Source organism: Bubalus bubalis, chromosome 21 (assembly GCF_019923935.1).
Source record: "Bubalus bubalis isolate 160015118507 breed Murrah chromosome 21, NDDB_SH_1, whole genome shotgun sequence".
Taxonomy (NCBI): Eukaryota; Metazoa; Chordata; class Mammalia; order Artiodactyla; family Bovidae; genus Bubalus; species Bubalus bubalis.
In genome coordinates this window covers 14,660,428-14,679,668 of record NC_059177.1, presented here as the reverse complement: position 1 = coordinate 14,679,668, position 19,241 = coordinate 14,660,428, and the positions used below count along the sequence as shown (strand labels likewise).

Here is a 19,241-nt window from a genome sequence, read left to right as displayed (position 1 = left end):
GGGCAGACGAAGAGTGGAGCTGGGGCCTGGCTGGTTGCTGGAAGAGAGCAGCTGTCCCCTTGGCATATGGGGGTTGCACGCTATACCTTCAACCAGGGCTGCTGTTCACTGTTCTTTGATGGAATCAGCCACTCGTCACACCGGGATGGGTGACCCTCAGAGAACAGCACAGCGCAAGTGAGGACTGGCCAGCAGGGAGGGATTATGGAGGCCAGATGAGCACGCAGACACCTGCCCCAATGTTGCTCACATTCCAAGCGATTCTACACAGAATCCCAGTCAAGTGCAGGGAAGACTTACCTGTGCGCCCTGAGCATTAATACAGGTGGAAGAAGAGAGTAGATGTGCCCTGGGGAGGTAACGCAGGATGGAGCGCCCTGTCATCCGGCCCAGGCCTGGAGGTCGGCACGGCTCTTCCACTTAGTCCGGCCCCACAGTGGGCAAGTTGTGGCCCATGGGCTGGGGTCCTCTGGGAAATGGTGGTAATATCAGCCTGCTCCCCAGCGAGGTGTTGGCTGGGGAAAAGCAGTCATGGAGGGGATGGTGGGTTAATCCATCGTTTATATGCAGGAGGAGAAAGGCTTTGCATTTGGTCCACTCAGCGTGCAGAGGTTCTGCATGCTTCAGGCAGCACAGCTCAGCACAGCTGTGTCTTCTGACCTTTACAAAAAAATGCCTCATGCTTTCACTGCAGGAAGGTAGTGGCCTCTCTTCCTGCCCCTGGACCTGCCTCCTGCCTTCCAGGCACAGCACCTTTAGTACCAGTGATGTTTGGTTCTCCAGGATCCAGGGAGGCCAGGTCTGCTGGTTAGACCAGATCTCATGGCCTGTTTCTGACCCAGGTGAGGAGAGCTCTGGTTCTGCCATCTGGGAGCAGTAATGTCAAACTTGTATTGCTGGCGAAATGTGATTGGTAGAGAACCTGTGAAAAAAGACTTGTCAGTAAAATCTGGGAATGAAGGATGTAGGAACATCTGCCCGTATGTACTGATGGCAAGGCTGTTGCCCGCAAGCACCTTTATGTAGTGTGAAATGATCAAATCCATTCTGCTCCTTCACCCTGTGCTGGGTACATATGACCTTCTTTAACCCTCAGATTCTGGGTTGTTCTACAAGTATTATCCAATAAGTCATTCATACGATGTGGCCCCCAGGATTCCATTTTGTTTAATGGAGTTTTCTACTCCATTGAAGATTGAGGGCATTAAAGATTGAGGCTTGTTTAGCCAGGGAAAACCATTTATTTCACATATTAATTTTGAATGCTTGCTACCCTTGTTATATGAGCTTCTTCTGTTTTCATGTAATAACGAAGATCTATTTTGAGTATATGATGAGTGTGTTTTAACAAACTTTCAGACAGTCATAAAGTCTAAACGTGTTGATATAGGTAAAGAATGTTGTATAACCGTTTATATACTATGTGTGTGTGTATATATATATGTATATATATATATGTGTGTGTGTATATATATATATATATATATATATATAAAATAAACGAGGTGGCTCCAGAAGTGGGAAGAGAATAAATCCAAGGTGCTCATTAACTTGTGTGTTTGTGTGAAAAATTCTGAGTTGTGGGTCTGTTTTCCTAGAGGGGGTGATGTGGGCCTGGCATAATGGAGGGGGTTGTGTTGAGAGAAATGAAATTCAAGTCCTCTTGTCCAGTGAGGTCTAGACAGGTGCACAGGCTCAAATAGTCTTCAGCACTAATCCCTGGAGTCTGGAATGCAATCATGGGTCCAGGAAGAACCTTGGGAAAACCAAAATAGCAACTGTGGCCCTGGCCTGGGGGCTGGGAGGCCTGCCTTCTCTGCAGCCTCTGCTTCTGCCTGGCTGTGTGCCCACAGCCAGTTAGTTACCTTTCCCTGTTCTGGGCTCTGAGCTGTCATATCGTTTTTTCTTTTTTCATTTCCCAGGACCAGCCCTGTCAGGAAACGGCCACCAGAGGGCACACCACCAGGTTCCCAGCCCAGGGACCGGTGCTGTTTTGCAGGGTGATTCCTTCAGCAGCTGATAAAATTCCCCAGAAAGAAAACAAATGCACCCAGCTTTCCTGACCATGCCTTAACCACATAGGGGAACACATGCTCCAAGTTTCTCGTCACCGTCAGTCCTGAGCGAAGATTTTCGGGGGAGGACAAAGACTTTTAAAATAAGTATCTGGATTATTGAGTTCTGGGATTTGGGAGTTGACAGAACCTTTAGGCACCATCAGGTGCAACCCTATTGTGTTCAGATGCAGGAGTTGAGGCCTGTCCTAGGTAGGCGGTGACAGTGTAGCCAAGAGCTCTGTCCTTTGGGCTGAGAACAAGGTGCACTTGGAATAAAAAGTGCCACAGAGAATAAAAAGGGATCTTGGCCCATAAAGGGCGCCCTTTCTGTGCCAGGAGGGCTGTGTGCTAGTTTAGGCTGATGAACTGCCTGCCTTTTTCTGGGACTCTAACACTGACTCAATGGACATGGGTTTGGGTGGACTCCGGGAGTTGGTGATGGACAGGGAGGCCTGGCATGCTACAGTTCATGGGGTTGCAAAGAGTTGGACATGACTAAGTGACTGAACTGAACTGAACCGAACCTCTGTGGAGCCAGGTAGCAGGTCTGCTGCCTGACAGCTGTGTAGCATCCTTGGGCAGGGCCAGCAGAGGAGTGAGGCTCAGGAAAGGGCCCACCTGAGTGCTCCTGGCTCTGCTGAAACAGCTCTAAGACATCCCCAGTTGAATGTGCAGGACGAAAACTATTTCATTCATTGAAGAACACCAGGGAGTGTTGTATTTGACCCGGGATGAAAGAGTGCTTCTTAAACAAAACGCATCACAAGCACAACCCTCAAGGTGAAATGCTCAATGAATCTGATGACATACAAATCATGATTTCATGCACAAAGTTTAAAGAATGAGAGAAGATATTTACAATGTCTGAAATCAGCAAGGGATTAATATACAAGCAAGTCCTGAAATCATTAAGAAAGATAAGGGACTTGAACAGAAAAATGAGCAAATTGCCTAAGAGAAAACCCAGAAAGCTAATAAGCATATGAAGATGTTTAAAATCATTAGAAATACAGAGAAATACCTATTTAAACAGTTGTAAGGTATTACCTTATGCCTATGAGTTTGGCAAAACTTAGAAAGCTGGGTGGCAGCAAGTATTGGAGCAAGTTGAGGGGATATGGGACTTCATGTATGGCCAGTCTGAAGAGCTGTGCTACTGTTATTGAGCTGGACTGTGTTTTCCTCAAATTCATATGTCAAAGTCCTAACCTCCTGTGCCTCAAAATGTGGCTGTATTTGGTGATAGGGTCTTTTAAAAAATATGGATCATTTTAAAAATCTTTATTGAATTTGTTACAATATTGCTTCTGTTTTGTTTTGTTTTGGGGGGAGGAAATCTTAGCTCCCTCACCAGCGATTGAACCCACACCCCCTGTATTAGAAAGGGAAGCCGTAACTACTGGACCACCAGGGAAGTGATATGGTCTTTACAAAGGTAATTAAGGTTAAAAAAAAAAGATCATATGAAGAGGGCTCAAATTCTTAAAAGTAGAGATTAGGACACAGAGATGTACAGAGGGGAGACCTCAGGAGAGCACAGGGAGGAGGTGCTCTTCTGTAAGCCAAGAAGGAACCAGCCCTATGGATCACCTTGATCTCCAACTATTAGCCTTCACAAATGTGAAAAAATAAATTTCTGTTCTTTCATCCACCCAGCCTGTGGCACTTTGTTCTGGCGGTCCTAGAAAACGGATACAGCTGCCTCTCAAAATTTAGCATACCTGCACCTTATGCTGTGGAAACTTCGATTCTAGTTCTGTGTCCCTGGGAAATTCTTACACAGATCCTTAAGGGGACACGTATGAAGAGAAATGTTTACTGAAGCATTACTTTCATTGGCAGAAAGCAACTGGTATGTCTACCGTGACGGATAAATCATGCAGGCTTACTGTGGGGCAGTGGGCGGGAGGCAGAAGAGCCAGATTTAGATGTAGCCGCATGGATACAGCTTCAGAATGTAGCACAGAGTAAAAAAATGACATTTATACAAATTAGAAACATATGTGCACAAAATGATGACATATTTCCTAAGAATATACTCCCAAAGATCCATGTCAAATGCATCTGAATGGTTGCCTATAAGAAGTCAGAAGTTTGGGAGTTAGGTAAATACAGAAGACGTAAGAGACACGGGTTCGATCCCTGGGTCGGGAAAATCCCGTGGAGGAGGGCACGGCACCCCACTCCAGTATTCTTGCCTGGAGAATGTCCATGGACAGAGGAGCCTGTCCCCTGACAGGAGGACTATACAGGGCTATAGTCCCTGGGGTCGCAAAGAGTCGGACATGACTGAAACGACTTAGCACGCATAGAGAAAATAAGGAATTAAAAAAACCCACCAACCAAAAAACAACAACAAAAAGAGGACTGGCTAGAGTCAGCAGCTAGGTCTGAGAGCCCTGGAAGAACCAGGGGGACTGCGTTGCCCCTGGAGATCTTTCCAGGGTGCCCTGGCCTGACTGGACTTGACGGGTTGACAGGGCCTGCCTCTGGGTCCTCCGAAGGCCCGTGTGCTTCTGGAGTGTTTCAGCCTCCTGGGCTCCACTGGGGAGCTTGAGCCAAGCCCAGGGGCTGTAATGGGTAGGGATGGTTTCTGGGACCCATGGGGGCAGGGGGAGGGGAGAGAACAGAGAGGAGGCGGTTGCAGAGAGGGAACGCAGGTGGGTGGGAGCCGACTCTGGCCGCCAGGGACCCTCTCCTTAGATTCAGGCCGTCTGACCAAGAGTTTCCTGGAGGAGGTTCTTTCCCACAGGAGGCACTCCGCTAAAGGGCTCTCACGGGGACAGCACACAGCTGCAGGGGACAGAGGTGCACCCAAGGCGAGTCTCCCTCCCACCCCATAAATAGCCTGTCCTGGCTCCGGGGCCGGCAGAGTGAGCCCTGGGGAAGTGAAACTGGAGGGGGCTGGAGCTGGGAGGCAAGAAGGGGACCAGGACCATGCCTGCCCTGAGGGGTTGTTCCAGGCACATTTTCCGAGGCCCCAGGGATGAGAGTGAGGGCTGAAAGCAAGGAACACGGGCCAGAACAAGGATGCACTTTCTCACAGGGCTGTCCAACAGCACTCGGGAGGTCGTGAGCACCCACCATGAAGGTGCGCAAGCAGAGATGAGATGACGAGATGGGACCTTGGAACATACCGTTCCCATCTCAAAGATGCTGTCTCGTTCGGGGCAGCAGGTGTCCGCGGGGACATCAGCCTGTCTCCCGGAACGCCTCTTGTCGTGTCCAGCCCATGGGGTGAGCCAGTCGCCAGTTGCAGGAAATAGCCTGTGCCAGCGCCCATTTGAAGAGTAAATATTAGTCTTTTCAAGAGCGGTCTGTTCTCTGTCACTTGGCACAGAGGACACTGAACCGGTGTTGGGGGGGGTTGCCTATTGGCCCCCACACCCAGATGGAATCTCTGGACCGGGTTACTGCCACAGTGTAGCTCCAAGGAACAACTCTCCCCATGTCTGAGCAGGTATCCCCTCCCAGTGACCATGCGAGCTGTGGGCACTGGAGCCCCTGCTTAGGAGAGGTTCCGACGGCATTGAGGCCCCAAGGCCCAGGATGTAGCTCTCACATACTGTCAGGGCTGCTGCTGCACATGCAGGGGACTGGATCTTTTGACCTGGACCTCAAAGTCTCTGGGCCCCAGTTTTGACATATATGGTTTAAAATCCTCTGATGACCGGGAAAGGGAAACCGCCTGTCACCGCACCACCCTTTGGGGTGACCTTGTCCAACCACCCCAACCAACAGAGCACCCCTTCCCCAAGCCCGTCTTGCCTTCTTTATTCTATAATTTTCCTCTCTTATTTATTGACTCCTCCATCGGAGGCTCAGCTCTGTGAGCACAGGACCTCTGCCTTGGTCTCTGTTTAGAACAGTGCACACAGCAAGAGCTCAGTCACTATTTGCTGAGTGAACAGAATGACGTTAATACTGTGAAAATAATAAACCGGTATCATTCTCATGCCCTAAGCCCTGAAATCACACTCCTTTGAAGCCCTTCCACCATGACAACCAGGGAAGGGGTGGGGATGGGTGAAGCCATCTCTGGGAGCAGGGAGGATGTGGGGAGGGGAGGATGGAGGGAAGGAGGATGAGGGGCTGAGGATGGGGGAGGATGAGGGGCTGAGGATGGGGGGAGGATGGGGGAGAGGGTGGAGCTGGGGAAGAAAACCCAGCTTCAGCTGGTGAGTGGTGGGAAGGGGAGGGGACACATCTCTCAGATGCTTGTTTAGGTTTCATTCTCTGGGATGAAACCTTGAAGGGAAAGGAATTGAAAACTGAAGCTAGAGGCGGGTGTGTCCCCCTCTGCGTTGTCCCCCTCTGTCCTCCCTCGTCCCCCACCAGGCAGCCTGTGGCTCTCAGGAGGCCTTGCTGGGTGAAAACAGTGGAGCTACAGATTTGAAGGCAAGAAGGTCTGAGTAGGCACCTTCTCTCAAGCCTCCTTCCACTCCCAGAGGCCTGGAAGGTTCCAGAAGTTCCTCTACTCAGCACGGGGAAGGTGGCTGAGTGGGGACCTGTGGGCCTGTCTCAGCATTGCTGAGCCCAGTGCAGAGGTGAGAGCAGCTCATCCCCAGGGTGGAAATGGAGGGATGGCTGGGGCTGGAGGGATCTGAGGAGCCAGAGTGAACTGAGATGGGGCCTAGAGCCGGGAGCACAGGCTGGGAGCCCATGAGCGCCTGGCCACCGTGAATGCCCACCGAGACCTTAGAAGACTCTAGCCTAGTTTGTTCCAGGCTTCTTTCTCTCCTGCCACAAGGCCACCTGTACTGGGCTCTGCCTCGTGTCTTCTTCACCCGCCTCTGCTGCTCCTGCAGGAAAGACGGGACTGACCCCACCTCAGCTGTCCCACACAGCTCTTGCTTTCTGCCCCAGGGCCTCCAGAGTCATTGTGGGACAGCTGCAGGCATCCGCTTACACTCAGTCCTGCCCTGCCCAGCAGTGTGAGGCACTCCTTGGAGGGTCCCCGTGGACACGAGTTCCCACTGGCAGAGTGGTGACCAGCTCAATAACCCACCTGGAGTATTGGCGCTCTCGGTTTCCCTTTGTCATATTTCTCTGTTCCCTGTTCCTGGTTCCTGGTCATGGGCTCTGATTTCTGGGGACTCAGGCCGCAAAGTCACCTGAGCCTCTGTGCTAGAAACGGCCCACTGGCCCTTGGTGTCCCCTCCCTAGCCCCCTCCATATTTCCCTGGGTTGCAGGGGCTAGAAGGCCCAGACCCCCCGACTGCTGAGAATTCAGATGCAACTTAGAGGGAGGCTCTTTGGGAGCAAGTGGAAGGCAGAAGGGGAGTGGGGGCCTCTCTTCCTGCAGCGTGGCGGCTGCTGGGTGGGATCTGGCAGATGTGAGTTTTTGCCACAGCAGCACACTATGCTCTACTTCCTTGTCACCAGTTTAATGGATGTGCAACTCGGACACTGACAATAATTTCCTTCAAGGTAGTTGGGGTGGTGTGACCACAAAGCTAGGCGTGCCCTAGTTTCCATTCTTCCAAACTTTTATACGTTTGTTTACCTTCCTACTTTCAATCTCTTTCTGGGACTTCCCTTGTGGTTGAGTGGCTAAGACTGCGCTCCTAATGCAGGGGAATCTGGGTTCAGTCCCAGGGAACAAGAACCCAAATGCTGCAACCAAGACTGGGTACAACCAAGTAAATAAATAAATGATAAATGTTTAAAATCTCTTTTTGCACAGAGATTTAGAGTGTTCTCTAGGTCTGACCACTGACCCATTACTGGTTTGGCTTCCTCCCCTCTGCCATCTACCACACCCCCAGGCTTAGATGGAGGGAATACAGAAGGCCATACACTTACCCAAAGAGGCGTCCCAAAGGAGACTGAGAGTCAGACTCTGTTGGTTGCCTACTCAATAGCTATCTGCCTCTATCAGATCTATCCTTCTTCCTTATTAGATCAACTTGCCTCTGAAAGCGGGGTCTCTCTTACAGCCAGGGCTTGCGTGTGTGACCTAGTCCTAGCCAAAGAGCCTGAAGAGAGTATATAGAAAGTAGGTTCTGGGATAGCTTATTTTCCTGACAAAAAAGAGACACACAGGAAGCACTCTCCTCCCTGCCAGTGAATGGGGTCCTGTAAGGATGTGATGCTTGGAGCAACAGCAACCATCTTGCAATTAAGAGACAATAAGTCTGAGGACAAAAGTCAACATATTGAGGATGGTAGAGTGGACAGGAAACATCTAGGTCTAAGTTGACATTTATTGAGCCTCTGAATTCATCTGGAGCTCCCTACTTCTAGTGGGCATCACCCTGGCAGGACCCCTTCCCTCTGGGCCACATAGAGGCTGGCTCAGAACTCTTCAAAGTTTTTTCCATGCCAATACGCTGAGCTCAGAGACACTGGGACCTTTGGGAGCTGGGCTGGGACTATGGTGAGGCAAGTGAGGCACTGTTTTTGGATGCAAAACTTAAGGGGGTTACAAAAAACTCAGTGGTAATCAGGATAAGTATTTTAATGCAATATTTAAAAAAAATAAAAACTAATGTCAAAGCACAAAATGAACAAAAAAAATCAAGATTTTGGAATAAAGACAATAAAGATTCAGGCTCACCAATTAGGTCTGCCTTTAGCTTTCTGTACAGGGCAATCAAAGTGAATCTGACTTATGACAATTCATATAATGAGGCAGGGTTCTGGGGCTGTGGGAACTGAGTTCAAGGCTGGGCCGCACTGATGACTTACTGGCGATCCCAAGTCTCTTCCCTCCTCTCTGGATTTCATCTGTCCTGCCTGGGAGCTGGGGCATTGCCTGGATGGCCTCCTGACCCATCCTCCTCATCCCCCCATGGCCTGCAGAGGGTTCTGTCCCTTTTTCTGGGAGGCTGCGTCTCCCAGGCCATCGACTCCTAGCTATTAATATCTCAGCCATCCCCGGCCTGATCAGGGTGTTTAATGACTGCCAGCTGTGGCTCCGGCCCCCTCCCCCGGGAGAGATAAGAGCAGTTCCTGTTCCCACATGGAGGGAACAGTAAGGAGCGGAGGGTGGGGGTGGGGGGTCATTGCCCGTTAAAACAGGCCCTAGGCAAGTGATGGGAACTGAGTCACTGATACCAGCTCTTCACTCCAACCACCCCTGCCTGCCAGCCAGATGGAGGTGCCTGGGGATATAGACTCCCTGAGCCCACCCCCGGGGGCTGCTCTGGTCTCCCTACCTCCTGCCTGGGCTCTGGCCCCTTAGGTCAGGTTCCAGCAGTCTTGGGTTTTTTCCCAGGTACCCCACAGACCTTACTTCAGCATGTTCCAAACCAGGTCCTCCGCATCTGGATGATGGACTGGCAGCTTTTCCTTGTCCCACCCCTAGGGTTCTTCTCAGCAGCCAGAGTGGCCTGCTCCAAACCCACCCTCCCCCTTTGGCTTCATTTAAGAAGCCCCCACTGAATTCCTGCTGCAAAGAGCCCCCCATACTTGCTTACTTGGATTCAGGTGATTCTGGCACCTCTTCTGCTCCCTTGGGATCTGGCAACTCCTCCCTAGTTCTCAGGAAGTACCCCTCACCTGGAAGATGCTCCTTATCAATTCTACTGGCAGACTGGTCACCCTCCTTGGGCATACTGCCCCCTGGAGTGGCAGGAGTCGTCCACATGATGGCAGTCTGTGACAGGATGGTGGGGGGCTACTTGTCTTTGTCTTCCCAGAGTGAGCCCACCTGAGTTAACTGGGCTTTGTCCTTAGGGTCTGGGGTCAGATGTGGTCAAGGCCAGGGCCTCGCCTGCAGGCTACCAGAGGTCTGGTTCTACCTGGGGTCACAGCTGGGTCTGAGGCTGGAAGCACTGTCACAAGGGCTTGGTTGGAGGGCCCATCCTGGGTCTCCTTCATCCCAAGCTGTCTCTGGGATCATCAATCCTGTGTCCTCACCACCTCCTCTCTCTCTTGAATCTCATTCTGAAATGGATCTGAGGAGAGAGGGCCTGACCTCTCTGTCACCTGGCTTTCTGGGGAGGGGCGTCACTCAGGTATTTGGGTCCCTAAGGCTAACCTTGGTGAAGTCCTTGAGGCACCCACCAGGTGGCGATAGAGATGAGCTGGTCTGGTCTGACCGTGCCCAGAAAGGCAGCAGTGGTACCGGTGAGGGGTGCAGGAGAAATTCTGCTCGTGGTCACCCCTATTCTACTCCCAGTTCATACGCAGCCTAGGATGTCTGCTCATGACCTCTGCTGGCCAGGAACCGTGTCTCAACTTCTCTCCATTCCTGAATGCCCCTCAACCCCTGCCAGGAGGGGGGAGTTGTGGGGTGGCAGGGCCCCACCTCTGTCCTTTTTTTTTTTTTTTTTGTCCCTGTCTTGGGTCTCTCTCTCTTTTTCCATTCTCCTGGATGATAACTCTGCTTCTCTTCCCAGATATGACTCACTAATGGAGGGATTTTAGGCAGAGTGGTGACTGGGCCAGGACCAGGCAGAAAGTTTGCAGGAAGGGGAACCCAAGGAGGTCAACTGGAGCAATGGCTTTGAACCCATCCCTTGCTGACCAGCATCATCTTTTCACCCTGCAGCCTCTGTGTTTAAACCTATTAGAGGTATTGTCTGTTTCTGGTGACATTTATTCTGTCCTCTGCCACCTGGACAACGGCAACATGGTCATCTCATGACCTGCATGCTCCTTGGGTGTCAGTGCCCAGACATAACCACTTCTGGGACTGCAGACAGCTCTGTCAGCTGTCTTGTATAGTTCTAAGAATAGAACTGTCTCTTCTTGGTTGGATTTAGGGGGCAGGGGGACACAACAAGGACGGGATGGAACTTCACCACCCTCAGAGGAGAGAAGAGGGTACCACTGAGCAATATGTGAGTTGAAAGCCCTTAGAACTGTGTTCCTCACATGGAAGCCAGAGGGGTGGTGGCGTCTGACTTCGGTGACAATTTTGACCAGCCCTCCTTGGAATGGGGGAAGGGGGGAGGGCCACGAGTTGGAAGCTGGTCCCCATTTTATCCCACATGGGAACACCAACCACCAGGAAAACCGGCTAATCCAACCCAGTGTTTATTGTTGCACAAGCCTGTTTGCAGTCCTGAGGGGATCTTCTGGCTGGGGCGTGGGTAGCAAGCCATGTGGCCACAGGAGTGCGGGGAAGATACAGGCTGTGACAAGCCCCAGGCTCTTGTCCAGGGATACACGGGCCAGAGGACTCCTCAGCCACACTCCGGGGAGAATGGGAATGGGGTTTGGGGATAGTGCTAATAATAATACCAATGGTGATACAAATAAGCAAGAGGATCCAGCTGGTTACAATATATAAAAGGCAGCATAAAAGTCTGTGCTTTCACTTTCCCATCAGCAAGATCTGAGTTCAAATCCTGTCTGTGTGACAAGGTGAGGTACCTGCTCTGTGTGAGGCTCACTGTGATTTAGCGCCCACCTTGCTGGGTTGCTGTGAGGATGAAGGGGCCTGTGAGCGTCCATCACCTCTGAGCCTGGTGCTAATAGTTGGCACACAGGTGGGCAGCTCCCATAGCCCATGAGGATCGGTAGGGCTGGAGGTAATCTACTGGAATTGGTCCAGCCATCCCGGGGCAACTCCACCTTAGCAGGGACTATGGAGATAGCTGCCCAAACTAAAAACTCCTTGTTTACAACCGCACCTGCTGGAGGCAGAAAAACTCATTCACTGCGAAGAGCTGGCAGCTATGAGGAGGCACTGAGGGAGGGGACCGCATGTTTGGAGAGATGCCTGAATGGTGATGCTTAACCCAAAAGAACTTGATGTCAGCGGTGGAACTTCAGGCACTGTCCAGGTGGTGGTGGCAGGTGACCTTTTGGGGCAGTACCCTTGTCGCCTGAGATAACAGCACATTCCCAAATGCACTGTCTAGGGGATAGGCTGCGGCCTTTCTCCGATGGCTCGCGAGAGCTACCGGGGGTGGAATCAGGTGAGAATATGCAGGTTTCTTGCCCTCGATTGGCGGAGGGAGTCTTTGGGGGCGGAGTCTGAAGACTGAGCTTCACCCCACGTCTTCCAGGTAGGAGCTTCCAGTGTTCCTCCACCTATGTACCCTCGACTCTCCAGGCAGGCGCAAAGGCAGCGTTCTCCAGGGGCTTCCGGACAGTGATCTGGGGGCCCTGGGAAGCCTCCTGAGCTCAGGGCTGGGGCTGACCTCGCCCGAGAGGTCTCTGCCCCCGGTGCCGCGCGGGGTGGCGGGCGGTGCCGGCGAGAGGGGTTGCCCACCCGCCTGGGCACCTGGCGGTCAGACCAGGGAGACTTCAGCCTGGAAGCTGGAGGAGCGGCCTGCACCCGGGCTGACACGGGTCAGCATGGAGACCTGCGTGCTGCACGTGGCCCCGTTGCTGCCTGCGGATGGGTGCTGGTATTTGGGGTCCCAACCCAAGACGCCCTGCAGGTGCCAGCGCCGCCACTTCCGCCGCAGCTCTGCCTGCACCTGGGAGAAGGGAGAGTGGTCAGGCCCGCCCCAAGGAAGCCTCCTGCCATGCTGACTGGGCTGTACTCCATCTAGGATGTGGACCCAGTCAGTCATATCCTCTTGAGGAGTCTAATGTGAGGGGCCAGATGCTACTTTGGGTGCTGCAGAGATGGGACCTCCTTGGTGGAGCCAGGTCAAATCAAGTGATTGGAGTTGAGGGAGGTGGGAGCCAGAGAGGATCAGAGAATGCAGTCTAGGGAGGGAGTGGGATGCTGCCTGGGGTGGCTGTACTGTAGTCTCCTGATCTTTGCCTTCTAAATCACTTGAACTCATCCAAGTAGATTTTTTGCTTTGTAACCAGGCTCCACAGTGACTCAACCTTCTCTTGCTGCCTCCAACCATCCCCGCTCACACTGCACATAGCCACCCAACACAGCACTTCTCACATTCTTCTCTCACGAATCACACGAATCCCCGGAGATTTTCTTAAAAGCAGATTCAAAGTCAGCAAGTCCGGGGTCGTCTCAGAAATCAGCATTTTAAGCAAGGTCCTAGGTGCCATCACTGACGTACTAGTCTGAGGACCACCTTTGGCATAGCAAGGTTTGACCCTTCTCTGCTCTACACATCAGGGTTTTTGGACCCTGGGGCTACAAGACTCTGTTCCCTGGCCCCCAAGTTCTGGGAGGGGCTTACCTCGCCATTCAGGAAGCAGTAGAGGATGGCCACCACAAAACCCTGGGGAGGAAGGGAGCAGGAGAAGTGAGGAAGATAGACCCAGAGAGCCCCAAGCCCTGCCCTACCTGTGTTCCCTCAGTTAATCAAAGGGCTAAATGTAGAGTAGGTGCTTAATAGATACTTATTACAATGGAAAGATTGGCACCTAGGGACAAGAGGCCAAGGCCCCAGGAGAATCCCCTCCCTTAAAGCCCAGAGAAGAATGCAGCCTTACGTCCACAGTTCCTACCTGGAAAGAACCCACGACGAGCTCAAAGACCAGTTTCACTTCAGCCTTAAAGTTGTCGGGGAAGAAGGCGAACATGATGTAGTGCACGCCAAACAGGGGGATCAGCAGAAGGGTGGACTTGGCCAATCTCCTGGGGACAGGGGAGGGGCAGGCAGTGGGCATGCGTGTCCACACATGTGGCCACAGAAGACATGGACAAGGAGCAGGATGTGTGAGGATGGGCTGTGGGTTCTCGCCAGCCCTTTGCCCACATATTTCTGTTCCGTATCTGCAGTGCCTATATCCTCATGCCCCCCAGCCCTCCTCCTCTGGACAGGCTCATGAGAGACAGAGTGTAACCCCTCTATTTCACTTCCTGGAGGAGAGCACATAAAGGAAGGCCACTGCTGAAAAACCCGAGGATGATGCGTAATAGTGGTTATTTCAGGCTCCATGGCCACTAATGGGGATATTAAGCAACGGGACATCGTGGTTTGTTTTTCCCTGGTCTCAATTTCTACAATCTGTACAATGGGGTGAGTGTATGCTCAACATGGTCAAGTAAGAGAAGTGGTTTTTCAGTCTCTACATCATGTCCAACTCTTTGGGATCCCATGGACTGCAGCACACCAGGCTTCCCTGTCCTTCACTATCTCCCGGAGTTTGCTCAAACTCATCTCCACTGAGTTGGTGATGCCATCCAACCACTGTAAACTCGGAAGTGCTTTGGGTGCTGCGAAGTGCAATGTTTTTATGAGAGACCAATGTTTTATTGGAATTTGAGGGCCTTTGGGAAGGAAGGCTTTGTCATTGGGTTGCTGACCGCATCTGTCCAAGGTCACTTGGGAGGATGGCGGGTGCTCAAGTTTGTGCTTGGTCACCAAGGGTGACTCGGGGTCAACTAGCAAAGGCCTGTCTTTGGCTTCTCTGCTGTGTCCACTTCCCCAGGAGTTGCTACCTATTCTGGGATCACACCCCTTTCTCCCTCTGACCAATACATGCAACCCCAGCATTCTCCAAAAGACCAGCTCTTCCTTTACCACCCTTGCGTGCTCAGCAGGGTCCACACTCACTTGAAATGACTCGCCGCTTTCCTGTGGAACAGGGCTCATCCTGGTTCAGGCCTCCCAGCCCCCTGACCTGATAGCTGGTCCAGGCAGCGTGAACCCACAGTCCTCTGGCTGGGAGAGGTCTGAGGGGTGGATGTGTCTCTGCCTTTATCTCTCCTGCCCTGGCAGTCAGTCCAGGGGAGCCTAGCCCTAAGTCTAAGGACCCACAGCAAACTGGGCAGAAGAGCTGGCCTGGCCCCACCCGCTCCTTCCTGGACCTGGTTCCCCATCACACCAATATCCCCAGCCCTGCCCACTGCTCTCTGGCTGCAAACCTATCCCACGCACCCGCGACTGGCAGATGGAGGCTTTCTTTAAACTGAAGGCTTGTGGAGGGGTGGAGAGTGGGAGCTGACAGTCCCCCACAGGGAGCTCCATCTTCCACTCCCCCCACCTCCTGCCTGCCGACAGCTGTTCAGTTTCCACCTCACCCACGTGGACCTGGCGATGACCGGCTCGCTCTGCCTCAGATCCAAGCCCTTTTGAGCAGTTGTGCGTTTGGGGGAAACAAGGCCCCGCAGGCAAAGTAGAGGAAGAGGGGGCACAGGCCTGCTGTGCTAGCCCTCAGGCCCACTGCAGCCCCTGAAGGGCCTTCCTTTCTCAGACTGGAAGGGAAGCCCCGCCTCCACACCCAGCAGGAGGGAAAGCTGTCACACCAGGAACTCAAGTCGTCTTAGTCTCATCAGAGAGAATCGCAGGATTCCAGAATAGAATCCTAAATCCAGCAGCTCGTGACATTCTTTCTAGCCAGATTAGAACAACAGCACAGATTCCCCAGAGAGAAGCTGGGCCCAGGAGAACATTCTAGAATCCCAGCACTGAAAGGCCCTGGTGGGATGCCCCAGGTTTGCCTTGTCTGTGTGGTGCATATAATCAATCTCCTGTTCCCATCTGTGGGTGTACAGACCGACTCACCCTCCCACAGCCACCCGCTTTGGGTTTTTCTAGTTCTGTCTTCCAGCCTAATTGTTCTCATGAAACCTGCCGGTTCTCTCATCCCCACAAGCACAGGACTGCCCCTCACGCCTTTCAGGCAAGGCTATGACCTCTGTCCCCATGGGCAGTATGCCCTCGCCCTGCCATGGTGATGTGCTCCCAAACCTTTGAGGAGGAGGAGGGAGTATGGGTCAGTTTCCTCATCTGTGAAATGGGTATGATTTGGAGGAGACTTGGAGAAGGAAATGGCAACCCACTCCAGTATTCTTGCCTGGAGAATCCCATGGACAGAGGAGCCTGGGAGGCTACAGTCCATGGGGTCACAGAGAGTCAGACATGACCGAGCGACTAACACTTGGAGGAGACTATATGGATGGAATGAGATGAAGCCTGGAAACCCCATTGCACGCGCCTGGCATGTAACCTGTGGGTGCCATTACTACTCTCAGGGGGTACTGAGTCCTGAATATGGCTGTCTCCTTGGTAGACCTGGGGCTCCTCCTAGGCATCCGTCTACCACACCTCATTTTTGTGCCAGGCACGAGTCAGGCACTGGGCACATAGTGTGAACAGGACACAGGTTATCCACTATCTTCTCGAGCTCCCTAGTTTAGCAGCAGATACACAGCAGGGCAGATCCCCTTCTAGGTAAGTTGTGAAGAGAAGTAGGCCTGGGACTCATGGGCCAGGGGAGGGTTGGGGTGGGGACATGTGTGGACTAAGCCAGGCCATGGGGTGGAGCTGGGCAGAGCATGCTGGCTGTTTGGTGACTCTGGAGGGGAGCTTCTAGGGAATGGGGAATGATCTGAGGACTGGAGCTGGGAGGGCTGGGGCCCTGGGCCTGTACTCACGAGTACGGGCTGCTGTCACTCTTCCCGACATCTGGGGGCCGCAGTTTCTGAACCAGGATTCCAATGATGCGAATGAACAGGATGAAATTCACCTGGTGGGTGGTGGGGCCAAGGTTAGGTGGTCAGGGAGGGGAGGCAGGGTGTCTAGTCCCCTGGACTGATGGCCTTTTCTGCCAAGGCCAAGTTACCTGTCTATTGTACCTTTTCCCTAGCTCTTCCCTGTTCAGGAGAGTCATCCAGGAACCCTCTTTCACATCCCCAAGGGCTGGGCCTCCCCATTTGCTTTCTCTACTCTAAAGGAAGACCTTCTGGGGAAAGAGCTAGGGACAGTCCTGCCTCAGGCATCGATCAGGAAGTCTAGGTTTCAGTTCTGACCTAGACGTGAATGTCCAGTGGGGCTTTGGTCAATTGCCTACCCACTCCGGGCCCAGTCTCCCCATCCCTAAATGGTGGGAGCAGGGCTTACCAAGATGGAGGCAAGGATGGGGGCCTTTATGATCCACCACAGTGAGGAGTTGATTGTGTCCCAGCATCTGGGGCAGGGGACGGTGGGGGAGAAGGAGAGAGCTTGTCCTCGGCCCAAGAGAGTCAGTCGTCCTCCCACCGTCCCCAGCTCTGCCCCGGAGCCCTTTAAAAACCACTGGCCCCGAGGCTGTTACTCCCCAGCCCCTCCTGATCCCACCCAGGGGATCTGCCCTGAGTGTCGGGAGCCAGGAAGAGGGGGCCGGCTGACCGCTCACCCATAATCCTCAAAGTGGATCCTGATGATGGTCCATACCAGGGTGAATGTGCTGGGCACCCCTGTCAGGACCAAAGGAGAGAGAAAGAGGAGAGGGCATGGGAGAAAGAGGGAGAGATGAGGAGGAAGAACCAGGGAGGGACAGGGAGAGAATAGGGAGGGTTTCCAATGCAGTCACTCGTGGTGGCATACGCAGACAGTTCACTCTGCAGAGATACGCTACTGAGGGGGCGAAGCTTTGAGACTGAGGGACTGTGCCTGTCTACAGAAAGCGGGAGTCTTTCTCTCCTTTTGGCAGAGGTGCTTTATAGATTAGCAGCATCCCTGTGTGTTTCGAGGGGTGAAGGGGAAGTGGAAGGATGTTCAGAGAGCCTGTCTGTCCCACAGGTCAGCCCGAGGTGCAGCTGGAGCCAGAGGGCGCCTGCTCAGGGGTCAGACAATTGGAGGACTTTTCTCGATCCTTGGCCGAGTGCCCTGCAGGTAGGACTTGCAGCCCAGCAAGACCTAAGGGTGCAGGCTGGGTTGGTACCCGCCCCCCTAAAGAGCTCCCCGAGCTTTGCCCCCTTGTTCCCATCCTGGCAGCCCTCCCTGGTACCATACCCCAGCCGATGAATATGTACCCCCAGAAGTACTTCCGCTCGGAGAAGAAGGAGACGGCGAGCAGGGTGTGCAGGTAGAGGCCCTCCACCAGCAGCCAGAAGAAGTTGGCCATGACACAGTACTGGAATAAGACCACGGCTGCCTTGCAGCCCACCTGCAGGGGAGGAGCAGGGAGGGGGCTCACTGGAGCAAGCAGGGGTCCCTGCCTGCCTACATTTCTGTCTGTGGTGATCAAGAGAACTGCAGTACAGCCAACTTCCTTGTTAGCTCTAATTTTAGACCATCAGATGCTTTGGAATAAGCTCACAATTTTAATTATCCACCCATGAATGTATTATCTATTTATCTTCCTATCTATGTATCTATTAACTCACCTACCCACCCAGTCATCCATCTACCCACCTATCCACTTATCCATACACTTACCCACCTACCCCCAGCATCCACTTTCAAGTCACCCATCTTTCTATCTACCATCCATGCATCCACACATCATCTATCGGCAACCACCATCTTCCATCTGCCAATCCATCGACACACTCACCTAGCAATCTCTCCATTCATCTATTATCTACGTATCAGACATCCACTATGGACTCAGACAGCTGGACATCTCTTCATCCATTCATTTATCTACTTGTCCATCCACCCACTGATATACCCCACCCCTCTACCCATCATCTATCCAATTTTTCTTACTTCATCCTTTTATCCTTCCACCTACTCAAGTCATCCGCACATTATTTACTCAGCCATCCAGCTACCAATCCATCCACTTACCACCTCTGCTACTCAATCACCTTATTCCAATTACTATGGAAAGTAGCTGGAAGAGGTATAAGGAAGAATTCTTGCTCTTATTAGCAAGAGTCCCTTGAGTGTGTAGGGAGAGGAGCTGTGGACTGTGTCAGGAGCCTCAGGGACAGGGGAGGGGAGGGGAGACAGATTGCCTGTAGCAGGGGGGGCTGTGAGCCATAAAGCAAATGGGGGGCGGTGAGATGGAATTGTTGGGGAAAGATAGGGACAGAGAAGAGGAAGATAAGGGGGATGAAGAAATTAGGAAAAAGAGGAGACAGGAGGGGTGCTCATTCTTCTTGGGGGCTGGAGAAGATAGGTGAAGAACGGGTTCCCTAGCCATGTGGGTGAGGACAAGGGAGAAGTCAGGGACACCCCTGGGGAGGGCAATCAGGGGCTCTGGGAGGCCCAGCTGGCATGATCAGAAGGTCTTCTGGACCCTCTGTCCTCTCCCAGAAACAATCTTCCATTTCAAAGTGAGCCCAGATACATGTAAGCCAGAGCTTAGAGACACCGTCCTCCAGGAAGTCTTCTGTTTTCACTCCTCCCTGTACCCAGACCTCAGGCTCCCACCATTCCCTCCTGTGCCCTTGGCTTTGAAGCATCCTCAGAGAGCAGACTCCACTCTTCTCCTGGCTGGAAAGTCCTTCCTCAGGTCTTACTTAGGTGCCTCCTGCTATAGGCAGTCCGTTCCCCCCTCCTCCCCCATTTGCTTGACAGCAAGAATAACTCAGATCTTTAACAGGACAATTATCTGTGCTGCTTCTTGCCTTAGAAAAGCTTCACAGAGCTGCTAATGAATAGGGAAGCCACAATTATCCTCAACAAGTGCGCTGGAGGCTGCAGG

The 19,241-nt window shown here is 52.6% G+C and overlaps 1 protein-coding gene across 4 annotated transcripts in view; it reads right to left on the bottom strand.

Annotated features, from left to right (window-relative positions):
* Positions 1 to 11,026: 11,026 nt before the first annotated feature.
* The window catches only part of VIPR1 (vasoactive intestinal peptide receptor 1), a 31,821-nt gene continuing 23,606 nt past the window's right edge, over positions 11,027 to 19,241 (bottom strand). For all 4 annotated transcript variants that reach the window (XM_006051814.3, XM_006051815.3, XM_006051817.3 and 1 more), the window contains 7 exons: positions 17,600 to 17,753; positions 17,001 to 17,061; positions 16,727 to 16,793; positions 16,261 to 16,352; positions 13,386 to 13,515; positions 13,115 to 13,156; positions 11,027 to 12,436 (listed from right to left, as the gene is read on the bottom strand). In XM_006051814.3, coding sequence (XP_006051876.1) covers positions 12,245 to 12,436; positions 13,115 to 13,156; positions 13,386 to 13,515; positions 16,261 to 16,352; positions 16,727 to 16,793; positions 17,001 to 17,061; positions 17,600 to 17,753 — 738 coding nt within the window. In that variant the 3' untranslated portion in view covers positions 11,027 to 12,244. The remainder of the gene's footprint in view (positions 12,437 to 13,114; positions 13,157 to 13,385; positions 13,516 to 16,260; positions 16,353 to 16,726; positions 16,794 to 17,000; positions 17,062 to 17,599; positions 17,754 to 19,241) is intronic.